At 33.6% G+C, this 16590-nt stretch overlaps 1 protein-coding gene and 1 long non-coding RNA gene across 5 annotated transcripts in view; one reads left to right on the top strand and one right to left on the bottom strand.

Annotated features, from left to right (window-relative positions):
* GYS2 (glycogen synthase 2) overlaps positions 1–6409 on the bottom strand; it is a 40226-nt gene extending 33817 nt beyond the window's left edge. The window contains exon 1 of the mRNA XM_016140489.2: positions 5997–6409. Within this exon, the coding sequence (XP_015995975.1) occupies positions 5997–6117 (121 nt within the window). The 5' untranslated portion in view covers positions 6118–6409. The remainder of the gene's footprint in view (positions 1–5996) is intronic.
* A 21-nt stretch (positions 6410–6430) lies between these two features.
* Positions 6431–16590, top strand: part of LOC107508577 — a 107588-nt gene continuing 97428 nt past the window's right edge. For all 4 annotated transcript variants that reach the window (XR_001596335.2, XR_004955704.1, XR_001596334.2 and 1 more), the window contains exon 1: positions 6431–6743. This is a non-coding gene — a long non-coding RNA (uncharacterized LOC107508577). The remainder of the gene's footprint in view (positions 6744–16590) is intronic.

Genomic DNA, 16590 nt, shown 5'->3' with positions numbered 1-16590 from the left:
TTAGAATATCCGAGTTTATTAGATTATGCATTTTGAATTCAAATACACTTGGATAAGTGCAAACACATTTTATTTGGTAAAGAACATAAGGGAGAAGAGAAATTTCTTATTTGAAAAAAAATGGTTAAAGTTGGGAATTGAAATGTGAAGATAAACATGGTTAATTAATTTGCTACTTCCTTCTCCCATTTCAAGCCTTCAGTCTTAATATAGATAGTCCCCAAACAGCCCTAGAGTGTTCATAAGTAACATGGCTATGTTCTTTCAGTCTATCAGGAATAAAAATGTAAAATTTAAAAATAAAAGTCCATCTCATATTGTTTCAGGCCTGATTGCAAAATAAATCTTTTCCCCCAGACCCTTCTGTGAGAAGGTTCTCTTACTGCATTTCATATGCTCAAGCTCCATTTTATCCTTCCTCTGTCCTTCCCGTATTTATATGCCAACTAATTTCCCTTTATTTTTACTCTTTTTACCACAAACTCTTCTGCTGACATGCTAATTATAGGTAAATGTGATGGCATAGACATAATATTTTCAAATCCGAAGTATAAATCAGAGGGTCACCAATACTTTTTTAATTTTGTTGTTATTTTTTTTATCACAGTGTAGGTCACTGAATTTGGACTTGCCCTTCATTTTCAAACATGTACTTTGTATTTTATTGATCTATATTTTTTCTGAAACAACATGGAAGCTATCTTTAGTGTGAGGGCAAAGTATCAGACCTTTCATAAGAAAAAGAAGGCCAGCGTCCATGGCATATATGTCACCGAAATAGCTATAACTCCAAGTTTTCATCTAGAGAGACTGCTGATATTGTTAAAAACCAGGATTCCAAAGCAGCAGGGAATGTGGGCAACAGCCAAAATAAGGCATTTTATAAATACTAATAAATTGGGAGTCTCTTCTCTATTTTTTAAATGCTTAAAAGTTACAGAATTTGGAAGTTATATGACTTCAGTGTGCATAGTGAATAATCTGACCCTCCTGTCTCAAGGCACGGTTGCAGAAGCAAAGGTACTCATTATACAATTAGAACATCATTCTAACTGAGGCAGCAGGGCTGGTAAGACAGTGTGTAAATGCTACTGGTGGCTGTGGTCAAGGAGTTTGTGTGTCTGGTGCTTTGCTGAATCTGTGGTTCAAATCAAAGTAGCTGCAGTGTCAAGCAACGGGAGGTGAGACAGAGCAAAACCACGTGCACACCCCTGATTACAACACAGCAGCAGCCTCCTGTACAATGCAAGAGGGGCTCAGACATGGTAATCAGGATAAACAGGAAGTGGAGAATAGCGCTGCTCTTGAAGCTATGCATGTAGCAAGCATGGTTTTCCCATAGATTGTGTGTTTCATGTGGTGTTGCTCGGGATGCTGTTGACACTGTCATGCACATCTACACCAGGAAAAGAAACCCCAATCCCTAATTATCATGTCGCCCATGATTGCAGCAAACCTTTTCCATGATTTTTTTCCATTTTCTGCTTTTATTTTTAAAACTGACTCGTGGAATAACTCAAAGTCAAAGCCAGGATGGTCATGGATGATCCAACTTCCTCATTTTATAAATAAATTTTATGAAGGTATAATAATAATAATAAAACACCTACAGTTTTATTAAATGCTAGGCACTGTTATAAGTTACCTACAATTGGTATTTCTTTTGTTTTTCACAATGCCTTTACAGGTATATGTTATTATTATCTTTATTTTTCAATGGGCAAACTGAGGTGCAGAGAGGCTATGCGATAGACCCCACATCACACAGGTAATGATGGAGTTGTGACTCCAGTCCAGGCAGTTTGACTCCAGAGCCCACAGGGTTTAGACAGTAGACTGTAAGTAACAGTGTGGGACAATACATCATTGGATGCTTAAAAGTGGTGGTGGGAAGGACAGGAGAAAATGAGCAGTATGAACTTCTTCAGTAAGAAAGATAAACTTCTTTAGGTCAGGGAGAGGATGGGATAAATCCTTTCTATTCTGCTCTAGAGAAAAGCCATTTGGAAAACAATACTTAAAGGAGATTACTTTTTAATTTTGGTTCTAAGCACTTCTAGGTTAACAAAAAGGAACTTTAGAGCAGAGGTTCTCATTTTAATCATTGAGGCCTTTGGAAAGTTGGCTTAAGGCTAAAACAAATTGTCTTTAGTTGATTTAAAAGAGAAGTATTTATTTAGTGACTAAATTTCAGAAGTGTTCACATGTATTAAATTAGCATTCATGATTTGTGACAGTATTCATTAAGCTCTTTTTAGTGATCCTAAATATCCTCAACATAATAATTGGTCCATAGTCTATGATGATTTGGGCAAGTCTGTGCAGAAGAAATGATTGTAGGGAGAAGTTTTTCCCAAACCTCAAACAAGACGGACCCCTCCCCCCCCCACACACACACACGCGTGTGCTATGTAGTCTTAGAGTATCTTGTTCTCTTATCCTCACTCATCATGTTTGACTATAATTGCATGTTCAATGTCTATCTTCCTGTAACTCTGTAAGTTCTGGAAGATTAGGAATCAATTCTGCATTGTTAAACTCTATGTTCCTCGTCTCCCAGTGCCTAACACCTAACAGACACTTGATAAATTTTTTTTGAATAATAAGTAGATAATAATAATAAAAGAATTAAAGCAGTAAATTTCAAGGGTAATATGAACAAGTATATAAGATTATTTTAAGGTCTGAGAATTAGCATCCAATAATTTAACTATCATTCTAAATTGTTATATTTAACACATTTTCATTGTTCATTGGCAAAATTCTGGAAGCGAGGGATTTTTTTTTCCTCTCTAAGAAATCTTTTGTTTTCTTAGATATAAATACATTTCTTATTTGTCATACCACCTTAAGGTGGCCAAAGGATATTACATTCATTTCATTCTTGCAAACTGACATTCAAATAATTTGAGATGTTTTTACACAGTCTCAGAAATCTATGATCTTTGATTGCAAGTCTTGTGTTCTTTTCTCTATAGGCCATTTTCTTAGGTAATAATTGTTTTAATTTTTATTTTTGTATGGTAGTAAAAAAGATAAGTGGACTCAAAGTGCTAATCCTAATTCTGCCATTTATTTGATCATTTAATGTGTACAGGCACCATTGCATCTATGAAATGGAAGAATTGGGTTCACAATCTCTAAGATGCTTCATATCAATACTATCAACTGCAAGGAAGTAAAAGTTCAAAGTCAAAAGAAACTGTGGTGTCAATGTATTGTCAAGGATAAACATAATTGTCTATTTATATAAATATCTCTAAAAAATCAGATTACACCGTATATAAGAATAGACTCAAAATGGATTAAAGACTTAAATGTAAGCCCTGAAACTATAAAAGTTTTAGGAAAAAAACACAGAGAGTAAACTCTCTAGTATTGCTAACAGTAATTTCATTTCAGATATACCTCCTTGGGAAGGAGAAACTAAAGAAAAAATAAATAAATCAAACTAAAAAGGTTTAGCACAGAAATGAAACCATCAACAAAACAAAAAGACAACCTACCGAATGGGAGAAGATATTCACTTAGGGTGCATTGGATAAGGGGTTAATATCCAAAATATAAAAAGAACTCATAAAACTCAACAACAAAAATACAAACAATCCAATTTATAAAAATGGACAGAAGACCTGAATAGATATTTCTCCAAAGAGGAAAGATGGATGGCCAATATGCATATGAAAAAATTCTCAAGGTCACTAATCATCAGAGAAATGCAAATTAAAACCACAAGGAGATATTACCTCACACCTGTCAGAATGGCTATCATCAATAAATCAAAGAACAACAGGTGCTAGTGAAGATGTGGAGAAAAGAGAACCCTTATACATTGTTGAGGGGATTGAAAATTGGTACAGACACTATAGAGAACAATCTGGAAGTTCCTCGAAAAATTAAAAATGAGTCTACCTTTTGACCCAGAATTTGCACTTCAAGATATTTATCCAAACAAAACCAAAACAATAATTTATAAAGATCTCTGAACTCCTGTGTTCATGGCAGCACTATTCACAATAACCAAGATATGGAAGCTACCTAAATGCCTGTCAACAGACAACTGGATAAAGAAGTTAAGGTTCATATATACAATGGAATATTACTCAGCCATAAAAAATGAAATCCTATTATTTGCAACAACATGGATGGATGTAAAGGCTATTATGCTGAGTGAAATAAGTCAGATGGAGAAAGATAAATACCATACGATTTCACTTACATGCTGAATCTAAGGAATAAAAAGAACAAACTAATCAAAAACAAACCCACATATATAGAGAGCAAATGGATAATGGCCAGGAGGGAGGCGGGGAAGGGCCTGAGAGAAAGCAGTAAAGAATTGAAGAAGTACAAATTAGTAGTTGATAGAAAGTCGCAGGGATGGGGAGCATGGCATAAGGAATTCAGACAGCAGTAATATAATGACTGTGTGTAGAGCAAGAGGGAAGATAGAGTAACCAGGGGGATCATTTCATTAACTGTATAAATGTCTAACCAAGTATTGTATACCCAAAACTAATTTAAAAATACAAAAAAAAATCAGACTGCAATAAATATTAAAATAAATACATATTGGAGATGGTATCAATTTGGGTAAATCATATTGTGGGTCCCCTTCTGACAAGAAAAGCCTTTTCCTCTTGTATGGGAAATGAAAGAAAATAAGTATCAAAGACAGCACGGAGGTCAAAAATAAATTTTTCCCTTCCTTCATTCAAAAGGAAAAACTTCTTTGAACATTTTCTGCCAGTCATGATTCTAAGCCTTGACATCAGCATACACATCATCAAGATATAAAATCCACAGATAAGTTTTCATCAGTGTGTGCCCAGCACCAGGAGACAGTGTCCCTTTAATGTTTGCTAAATGAAGAGAAAAGAAGGAAGAAGAGGCTCTGCTCAGGTGCTGGAACTCACACATATACCGTCTGAACTGTCTCCTGGTGCTAGAGTTCTCTAAATGTTTTCCACCAATAAACTGTACGTTGTTGGGTTCCTCCCTGCTCTGTAGAGGAAATCTTTATTTCAAGGCATAGTCTGGGGTTTAGGTGTAATAGAGATGGCTCTGTTGCCAGGAACTTTGGATATATTTAAAAACTTTCAGGCTGGAAAAACAACATTAAAATAGCTATTTGTGAAATACTTCATTTCTCCATAATAAGGTTTTTGTCCTTTGCTTTCTCCTCACTAAACTGCAAAGAAGAACACTGCGTTGTTCTCTTACATTTGTTCTGTGTATTTCTGTATAGGCAGAATTGATTTTTAATTTTTATCTTATGATTTTATGAATTTTAGGAATGCATGCACATGAGAACTTTGAACATTTAGTATAGGTGAAAATATAAACAAATACCAAATATAATTACTTTTGAAGTCACATGTGTTCTGATAAGCCAAAAGGAAGAAGTAATATACCTCATTCATGTTATTGTTTCAGATCCTGTAAATTCTACAAGCTACCATTGTCTTTTACCTATCAATCACTTGGCCTGGTCCTTCACAAACCTGAAGAATTCAACCTTCAAAAGTCACTTTTTTTTTACTAAGTTAAAGCTTTATTTCAAAATAATATTTAATTATTAGAAACATTGTAAATATTTCATGTAATCGCTAACAGTAAATGGAGTTAAAGTTTCTATTTGGTCTTGATCAGGTATAGTTCTTCCAAAAATCAAGTACAAAATAGTGCTGTTTGCTGAAAAAAATCATAAAACCAAAAAATATTAATTTTATATTTCTCTTTTGTCATGACATTTCGAATTTTAATTTAAATGTACAGTCTCTGGCAAAGACTATTATTTTCAACTTTCTCTCCCTTCAACACATACACAAGTCTAAGTTTTCATTGCCTGTTGAAGTATACCAGGTTAAATGTATCCTGAATTTATATTCAGTTTTAATACTTTCCTTACTGGCAATTCATTCTTACTAATTCATTCTCTTAATCTACATCTTCCGCAATCTAGCAAACGGCCATCTTCAGGCCCAAGTACAAACCTTTATTGGTCACTTCCCAAGCGACTTCAAAGAGCAGTAAATCCTCCACAGGAAGTTCTTCAACTTCCCACTGAGGAAGCCCACTGAGGGATGTCACAGATAGAGATCGGCCTCGGAGCATTCTTTTTCCAGTCCCCTGAAACTTTTCTGAACCCTTCTTTCAGTTAACTAATCCCAGGAGCCACCGGTGCGCTTTAGGGATGCGGACGCTCAAAGCTGGAAGATCTCAGGCTTTGGTAGCTTCTCATAAGACTAAACCAGCAGGATGGGATGTCATGGGCTTCTGGAGAGTTCTCGGTTGAAGGAGGAATTCTCGGCTCCTCTTTACCAGCCTCTCTGGGCAGGTCCACTGAGAACAATATCTCCAATGTACCCAAGAACCCACAGCAATCACAAGTAAAATCCTCGGGCCTGGGCTTTAGGCAAGCACTCTTTCAGATACTGGCATCCTCATAGGCTGATCATGATACAAGTCCAGACCTTTAGCCCTTGTACCCTTTGAACAAATTCCTAGACTAACACAGTCACTAATGTTTATTTCATCACTTCCAAAGTGATCCAAGACTAGCAATTGCCCTTACAAAGTTTGCAGGCCATTTTAGATCACATGTAGAATTGACTGGGACGTGTTTCTGTGCTTTCAGTCCCTTTAGATCGCATTAATCTTTCTTTTGATTATCATTTCTAGAGTATTAAAAAAAATAGTTCTAGTTATCTTGTTCTACATCTGCAAATTGAATTTTGAAGGTAAGCATAAATCTTGGTTTCCCTTTTCTTAATTACTTTCCTTTAAAATTTCCCTATAAAAAAGTATAAATGCTAATGTGTCTTTGGGTATAACATACAAGAAATGTAATTTTGATTGATCAATGATTATGAGAGTATCATTTTAACAAAATAGTAGAAACTATTTTAGTCCTATTTGTTCAGTTACCTCAAATAGTATCAAATTAATTAAGAATAATTTAATGGATGTAAAAATGTTCAAATATGGGGGAAAAGGCAAAATATATAATGTTCTGAAATATGACCAAGATCACCTTACCAGCAGTAAATATCATATATTTACTTTTTCACATGTTTATATGTACATACATATGTATGTACATATAATTTATTACTAATTTATTTATTCACATATTCTATATTGTTTCTAAATAGAGTAATGGCATTCACAAGCATGCTTAAATTTGAAACATCTTACTTTACAGAGTTAGCCTACAATCACTATTTTTACATCATCATTCTGAATAGCAGTAAAATTGAAATTCGCACAAAATATCCTTCACATTAGAATTATAAGCAGAATTATAAAAAAATAATTTCTTACTTATTAGTATGATTACTATTTTTATTATTTATTATTAATATTACTATTTGTTACTTATTAGTAACCTTTTATTACTTCTTTAGCCATTTCTATGCAATTGGCCTTATTCACTAAAGCTTATTTTACTGATTTAAGATAGATAAAACCATATTTCATCATCTGGTATTAATAAATCAATGTGAATCTATATGTCTTCTATGATTCCTGACATATTTGATTCTAATCTCTGTCTATAAAAGTAAATTTAAGTAGTTTATTATTCATTCAAGTGGTTTAAAAATTATATGGTTAATCAAAAAATTAACTATTAAGAAGATAGACCAAATTGTTAAAATAATTTTCTCATTCCCAAAATGATTTATTTGCTTGTGTTGACAAACCCTTTGTGAGTCCTGCAAATAGAAATTCCAGTAAAACCAAACGGAAGGGCATGGTGACGAAAAGTGAGAGCGGGATGACGGGGTGATGATAGAGCATCAAGTTGCAGTGTTTAGTCTCAGCACCCTTGAGACTGGCTCTTTGGGGTCGAACAAGCCCCAGGATAGCCGATTCACAGGATCCAAATTACACTGTAAGACTTCATTCATTTACAATATGTGCTTGGCTGTAAATTTGCTTGGGGGCAAATCCAATCTGTTACTTAACTAAGTTTTGTTTTTCTTACTTAAATGGGAATAAACCCATTTAAAAATGGTATTTAATATGGTGCCTGCACTATACCAACTACTTTAGTAACTTTTCAGTCTCATCTGTAAGACATACAGTGGTCTATTAAAAGCTTTCCCTAGTAACACTGGTTACTACTGGAAAGGAAAGGAATGAAAGGGAAGCTTATTTTTCTTTTAAGTTTTTGAATATCGTTCCACATGCATATATTATCTGCTCAAATAATTAATTACATTTTGGGGGAAAATGACCTTAGATGAATGAAGATATTTCATAACTTATCAAATAAAAATAAGTAGCAAAATAGTGTGTTTAATTCAATTTTGTACAAAAACTATACATATACTCCTACTCATAAAGTATACATAAATAGAAGACTGAAACGGATATAAACAAAATTCTTACAATGGTTTTCTTTAGGTGGTAGTGATTATGATTAATATTTATGTGACCTATTTTTTAGCTAGTGTTCTACAAGTTTTCCACAATAAACATATATACATATATAGGATAAACAAAACAGTTTTCAAAAGTTTAATTGGATCACCTCATGATTATTTCACTCATTCCCATTCTCATTATTTTGATTTCTTTAAATTTTTTCTGATTTTTTGAAATTTGGCTCTCATTTAAGATTTTGTCTTAAGTACCAGCACTCTTGTCTCCTAATGTATCAGCATATCATCTCCTAATGGCCCCTCAAAGTAGACTCACAACTCTTTTGATCTTGTTATCCCAACATGAGGACATACTTTGCCAAGTCTTTGCTTTTTAGTGGGAATGCTCCCTGAGTCAACAAGGGTGAGATAAACGGAACCACAAGAAATATGTCCATAGGGTATTGATGTTATCTGAATGAATCCCCCTCTATAAGATATATGTGAAAAGAAAGGCAGTGTTTTATGCACTAAGAGCTGGAGAGATTCGGAGAAAGTTCTCTGCTTCCTGAATATTCTAAATATCCTGAATACTCTCCTCTAAGGTTTATACTAAAAGCACAAACTGATGGGATGAGAGCAGAAAGAGAACAGTCATCCAGAGAGGGAGGTGTGGTTCCTCCAAGGTGGGAGGAGTCTCCAAAGTTCCTGATCCCTAATTTCACACTCATATTAACATTTCATTATTCAATAAAAAGAGAGGAGAGGACAATTAGGAAAAAATGAAGATTCATATTTGGTTTCCTTGGTAAGCATTCCAGCAGAGGTCACTAGATAAATTTAAAAAACCACATATTTACTTTGACACTTTGCAATCATCTTGGAAGTCTTTAGGATTCTGAAGGCTTCATTAGCCTGCACCTGCGTTCCAGAAAGATTCAGTTAATATATTTATGGGCACCTGTTAATATATTTATGTGCTACTGTTCCAGAAGTTGAAGATCTTTTAAATAAATATTAGACAAGTTCCTGCCTTTGTGTGAATAGATAGACATTAATCGAATTATATTATATTAAACGAACTATATTATTTTGGGTGCTGCTAAGTTTCTGAAGCAGAAAAACTGCAAAATGGTAGAGAGTGCAATTCAATAGCAATGAGTGCTTTAGCAGAGGAGGGCAAGGAAGATCACTCAGAGAAAGTGATATTTGAATTGAAACACAAATAATGAGAAAGAGGAACGCTTGAAGATCTGGGAGAAGAGATAGCAATGCCTTTAACTCTTACAGGAACAGTAAGAAGACCAATGTGACTGGTGCCCAGAGCGTAGTAAATGAGAGGAAGTTTGTCAAGGAGGAAGTTAGAGAGGAAAACAGGGAACAAGTTATAGGGAAGCTGATTGAGAACCTGCATTTTGCCCTGGTTGTAATAGGAAGTCATTGGACGGTTTTAAGCAAGGGAGTGAAGTGATCTTATTTATGCTCTGTAAAGATTTCTCAGTTTGCTCTATAAAGAATGGAATATTGAGAAAGGCCAGAGAAGAGGCCAGGGTCTGAGTGAAGCCTGCAAATCTGTCACAAATTATAGAATGTGAAACTTTAGCCATTACATAGATAAATCCTATTTTCTTCTCCATGTTATAAAAGCAGCAATGAAAGTGAGTTATTTAACACTTAATCTTTTCTTCTTAAAATTAAAAAGAGTGCCTTTATTTTCCAACATGACCTCCCTATATGTTTCATTCTATGTTCTCACCTGTACATGGTCTTTACCTTATGATGCATGTGTTGTTGAGACTACAGAAACAGAATTAAAATGGAGAAGTAAATGCAATGTCTCAGGTACTGTGATCACAACTCTTGATCTCATGAAATTTTCATTCCAGCAGGAAAAGTCAGTATTAAACAATAATTAAAGGACACTGAGGGTGGTGAATTATACAGAAAGGCTGTGAGAGCATGTAGTAATGAAATAAATGCAATCTAGATATTAGAATGACCTCCTAGGAAAAAGATATAAAAGACATCCAAATGAGAAAGGAAGAAGTAAAAATGTCACTATTTGAAGATAACATTTTATTGTATGTAGAAAACCCTAAAGCGCCACCACCAAAAAAAAAAAAAAAAAAAAAAAGAAGAAGAAGAAAGAAAGAAACTGTTAGACTAATAAACTAATTCAGTAAATTTGCAGGATACAGAATCAACAAGCAAAAATCTCTTGTGTTTCTATACGCTAATGACAAACTATCAGAAAGAGAAATTAAGAAAAAAATTCCATTTACAGTTGCATCACAAATAATAAAATTCTTAAAAATAAATTTAATACAGATGTGAAAGCCCGTATACTGAAAAGTATAAGACATTGATGAAAGAAATTGAAGAAGACACAAAGAAATGGAAAGATACTCTGCCCTATGATTGGCAGAATTAATATTATTTAAATATACAGACTATCCAATGCAATCTAAAGATTCAGTGCAATTCTTATCAAAATTCCAACAGCATTTTCACAGAAATAAAACAAATAATCCTAAACTTTTTTATGGAACCACAACCACAAAAGACCCCAAATAGCCAAAGTAATTTTGAGAAAGAAGAACGAAGCTAGAGGTATTGCACTTTCTGATTTCAAGCTCTATTACAAAACCATAGCAATAAAAAAATATGGCATTGGCATAGAAAACAGACACACAAATCAATGGAACAGAATAGAGAGCCTGGAAATAAGACCACATATACATGGTTAATGAATGTACAACAAAGAAACCAAAAATATACAATGGGGAAAGGACAGCCACCTGCAAATGAATGAAACTGGATCCTTATCTCACACCCATAATTTATGAAAAATGTTCTTTTCCTGAAAATATATCATATAATATCATAATTAGTATTAGTTCTTATGGAAGGAAAAGCATATGAGAATGAACCAATCAGAAAAGATTAACTACAGTTCAAGCAGATACTTCTCAGGTAAGTTCAAAAAGTGAATAATCAGAATATAAGCATGTAATATCTTCTAAAATAATTAAAGAAGGGTGAAAATTAAATGCAATTTAATATCTCTTTGGCAATTAGCCTAACACTTCTTACCTTCAGGGGAGAGATGGAGAAATACAAGGAGACACTCGGTTAGAGGTACGTAATTAAAAACCGATGTCAAATCCTTAAATCCTAGACCAAATTAACTTCTCGAATAAAGTTCAAAGATACTGTTTGTTCTAAAAGCATTTTTAATCTGAGCTTTTCAGCAGGTTAAAATTGGCCTTGATTTAGGAATAGAACATATGGCTTCCACAAGATTATTTGTGGGAAAAATAGAAAAAGATCTTGAAAGTTGTTTTAAAGTTTATTCTTTTTGTCACAAACTATGTAAATCTTGATTAGAAATTTTAAGATACCCAACTACTTTTATAAGAGAAAAAAATCTACATTTGAAACTGGGTGAATTCTACTAATAAAAAATGGCTTTATAAGATTTTAATGAACTATTGGTTCAATACTGGCATAATTCATCACACCACAGGAGTTTGGGGACATGCTGAGACATGTGTATTTGTCTGCAAGCATATTGTGAAATAAAGAATTTTATCTTAATTGTGTAGAACATTATAAATTCACCTCTACCAAAATACATCATTTAAAATAAAAATGTTTGTCTCTTTCAGTGAAGAGCAGAGCAGTTTGTAGAATAACAGAAAGAAACAACATCTGTTTTAAACATCTGTTTCTTTCTCTTAATTTTTTTTTTTTTGAGGGCTTCAGAAGATTGCTATGGTTAGATTTTTACTCTTGTTAGTGATGGTAATTATTTGCCAAAAATGATATTTTTGAAAAACATCCTCAGGGAGACTTGACCCTCCTTACACCTACCTAAGAAGTCAGGTAGACAGGAATTGGTCGTCCACTGGTGGAAATAATTTATTCTCTAGAGCTGACATATCACCCGGAAATCAGACTTTTTAAAATAAAATTCTATGAGAAATACTGCTTATCCAGTTACCTTACCCTGGATAGCAGAAGCTTGAGTGCAATTCAGGTAGCATATTTAATGTTTAATGCATAGCAATCTCTGGAAGACTTAATTACTTAGAATTTTATAAAAACAATGAGGCTAGGTAAAAATGACTCATGTCACATTATTCCATGAACAATATGAATATTTTTTAAAGATTTAACCTAAGCATAATCTATGCAGCAAAGGACAAATGATATTGTTATTTATTTCTATTTTTTTCTTCACAAGGAGATGCAAAAAAAAAAATACAAATGATATTCTGTTATTAATTTCTAGTTTTTTCTTTGCAAGTAAGTTCCTTAGCTTTATGTGACTGAGAGAACAGTCTTTTTTTGTTCTCATCGTTTCTGGGTCACCTCTCTGAGATTCCCAGGTTTTAGTGAAGATTTCCTGAATGTTTCCTGGCACTCTGTTCCACGACGCCCTCTACTGGGAATCATGATCTCATGGCAGGGTTCTTATTAATACTTCCAGATTATTTATTCTTGAGTCTCACAATATTTGAGGTTGGTTTTAAGTCCTGAGTTCTAACAATTATTTCCCTTAAATACATCTCAAAGAATTCCATTTTTCTCTGTTGCCTCAGCCACCACCGTGGCCCAAGTCACCCTTAGCTATAATCTGTTAACTAACTGCCTTAGCCTCCCTACTCATCCTAACTAGTCTCTCTACATTTGTCCAGTTCTCTTCCCTGTGACAAACTTACACAGACCGTTTTCCACACAGCAGTTAGAATGATCCTTTAATAGCAAACGATGACACATTGCTAGTGTACTTTGAATGTCCTGTCTAATTGTATTGAACTTGGATAAATCCACCACCACTAAAACCCTTCACCTCGCATCTCTCACTTCACCAAGACCAAAACAAAAACATTAATTCATACTAATTCTTCTTGGATTGAAAATAAATTTTTATATTAGGAAGGACAAATATCTTTATGAGATTGTCTTGTCACCCAGGAAAAGAAAATATCTCCGTATTCAAGTCTTTCCACTGGTAAATTTCATAATTTATAAAATTATTTTATTATAATTTATAAATATTAATTTTATAATTTTCTTTATATAAGATTTACTCTTATTTTCTTTCCTTATTTAATTTATTCATAGGTTATTTAAAGTCTTTATCATTAGTGTGATATATAAAATAAGATTTTTTTTGTTTGAATTTTTTCTAGTATGAAAGAAAGCTGTTGATGTTTACATAGTTATTTTTTACATGCCATCTTATTATTTTGCCTTACCAGGCTGACAGGTTTTTAATGGTGTTTCTCGGACTTCTTTTAGGTAGGCAATTATCTAAAAAATTGTAATTATTTTCCAATATTTATAACACACTTTATTTTTATTTCATTAAAATAGCTAAAATATACCAAACATTGCCAAATAATAATAACAAGCTCTAAAATGTTTCCCTGACTTTAGTGAGACTACCCTTAGTATTAATATTTTAATATAACATTTGCTATTGATCTCTGACATATAACTTTTATCATGTTTAGTAACTATTTTTCTTTTTCTACTTTGTTAATTTCAGATATAAACTTTTATTTTAAATGATTTGTTCGGTTTTGTTTAACATCGATCTTCCACACTAATTGTTAGGCAGATAAGAACCCTGTCTGTCAGGTCACCTTTGTATCCTTGGGCCCAGCAAATTGCCTGACATGATATAGGCACTCCAGGAATATTTGCTGAAAGAATGGATGAATGTAGCTAATTTCCCATTGTCCAGAGAACAGCTTTTTATGTCACTATAATATTAGTACTCTGCAATATCTGGAAAACTATGTGTGATTTGCTCCTTGATATTCAGTATTCCTTGGCAAAAAAAAGGTTTTATTTTATTTCTAATCATTTTTTGAAGGAGGAGTGATTTCCTCATTGGAGTCTGAGCTGAATAAAAAGCTTTATCCATTGGATAAACACACAATAATTTCTTATAGATTGTTTAGAATTTAACAATTTCATGTCCCTAAATGATCATTCTAAACCAATTCCAGCCATGTTTGAATATAATAGGTAACATGTCTGAGAGTTCTACTTGCCTTCTACATCTACATTTCCTGTATCCAAGTTGATAATGTCAAACATTTCTAGAGCATGTGCCAGGCAGCGTAGTAGGTGCTTTATGTCTCTTAAGTATCCAGTTTTCATAACAACTCTGGGAGAGAAGTACCAATCGTATAACCATTTCACAGATGTGAAAGCTGAGGCTAAAGTAAATGGATTAGTTCAAAAGTACACAGCTAACAAGCATCAGAGCCATGATTTACAACAGGCAGTCTGGCCCTAGAATCTACACTCCTAATCACTGTGGCCTAACCACTGCTATTTGCTCTTATCATTCTAGCCTCATAAGTATCTCCAGAATTCATCTGTTTCTCTACTTCTCCATCATCACTTTAGTCTAAGTCACAGTCATCTCTCATCATGGTTCCCAGGATCCACCATTACCACTTGCCAACTAAATCTTCTTAAAATGCAAATCCGATCAAATCTTAGCCTAAGTATTCAGATTCTAAACCTGGCTTATAAGATGTTGCAGAATCCAGTAACTGTACCATTGTAGCTTTTTCTTTCTTAATTTATGTTTCTTTTCTGAGTCAAGCACCTCCATACATACAGCAACATAGTAATCAATTTTCAGGTTAAGGAACTGAGGGAGAAGAGAAACAGATTATCTTTTATAAAATATGTTTATGTTAATAACCATCCTTTTAAGAGTTTAATGAGTACATTATTCTTAAATCCAATAACCCTGAAAGATCGTAACTATTCCAATAGTCTAAATACTGCCAATAATCACTGTAGATTTTGAGATGCACTGGGTGTTGTTGCACCACAACTTTCTCTAGTGGATGTATCTGTGGAAGTAGGTCCCTGTCGCCTGCTCCTACCTCATCATCTAACGCTCCGGCAACAACAGACTGTATTTCAAAACTTCCACACAGTGCGGGGGCCTGCTTCTCTTCCTGTGCTGATGTTGTCCCCTCTGTCAGGAATAGACTGTTGGCTGTTCATTCGGCACCTGGCCAACTCCACTCTCAACTTCTAGGTGTCACCTAGAACAAGGGTTTCTTAAGCTCCACCCTCTTGGGTTACGTTTAATGCTCCTCTAATGTCCTGTGCATATCTCTTGCTACTTTTGTCATATCTCTTGCTGCATTTTATAATAATTTTCTGTGTTTGCATCTGTTTCTTCATTACGAGCCTGTTAAAGGCGGAATTGTGTTGTTTCCATCTTTGAATCCCAGGCCCTAGCACAATGTCAGGAGTATAACAGTCAATAAAAGTCTGGAGGCTTTGCCTGTTGACATTTTTTGTATAGTTTCATTTACTTACAGTCTACACCTTTTAAAGACAATGATTTGTATAATAGTGAGAGGGTAGCATAATTCTGAAATAGTTATGAAAAAAAGAATAACAAATATAGGGATAAAAGATACCCAAGAATAAAGTTAAAAACAGGATACCATAAGTAAGTAAAACATCTTAAACTATAAATCAGCCTCAAAATTTGCTCCAAATTTTCTATTAGTCCACATGAAACAGGACATCTTATTTCTTATTTCATTCTCGATGCTTATAAAACAAAAAACAAAATCAATTTCTCAGGAAACCTTGTTCTTAATGTTTAAAAGGGTTTGAGGTATTCAAATACATTTTGATTATTAAACTTCAAATGGCCATACTATATTATATGAGTTGAAGCAGTAGAGACAAGTGTTTAAAAGCTTTTTAATTTTTAAATGACACGTAAATATATTATTGAGTTTACAATGTGTTCAGTATTAATATACAGTAAAAAATGCCTTATGAGTCTATGTGGATATTACATAAGATAATATTTACATATAAAATAGGTCTTTTAACCTAAAAATATGTTCTATTAATATGCAATAGAACTAAAATTCATTAAAAACCTGCTTGTATCAAGCGTTGTGCTAGCAAACTTCTCTCTCCCAACTTCTTACACTGCTGTTAGATATAGAAACAAAATGTGATAAAGTTCTAAATTTCAAGTAAGCTTATGATGTCTCTTTGCAAAACCCTTGGCTAATATGTGTGTGTGTGTGTGTGTGTGTGTGTGTGTGTGTGTGTGTTATTTTTGTCTACTGTTAAAAATATCCTGTTCACTGTTCTTGGAATTATGTAGCTGATTAGAAATGACCATTTAAGTCTTCATGAATTGAAAGCA

This window comes from Rousettus aegyptiacus, unplaced genomic scaffold, assembly GCF_014176215.1.
Source record: "Rousettus aegyptiacus isolate mRouAeg1 unplaced genomic scaffold, mRouAeg1.p scaffold_m13_p_2, whole genome shotgun sequence".
Classification (NCBI taxonomy): Eukaryota; Metazoa; Chordata; class Mammalia; order Chiroptera; family Pteropodidae; genus Rousettus; species Rousettus aegyptiacus.
Note: the sequence above shows the minus strand (reverse complement) of the source record. Positions and strands in the feature narration are given on the sequence as shown.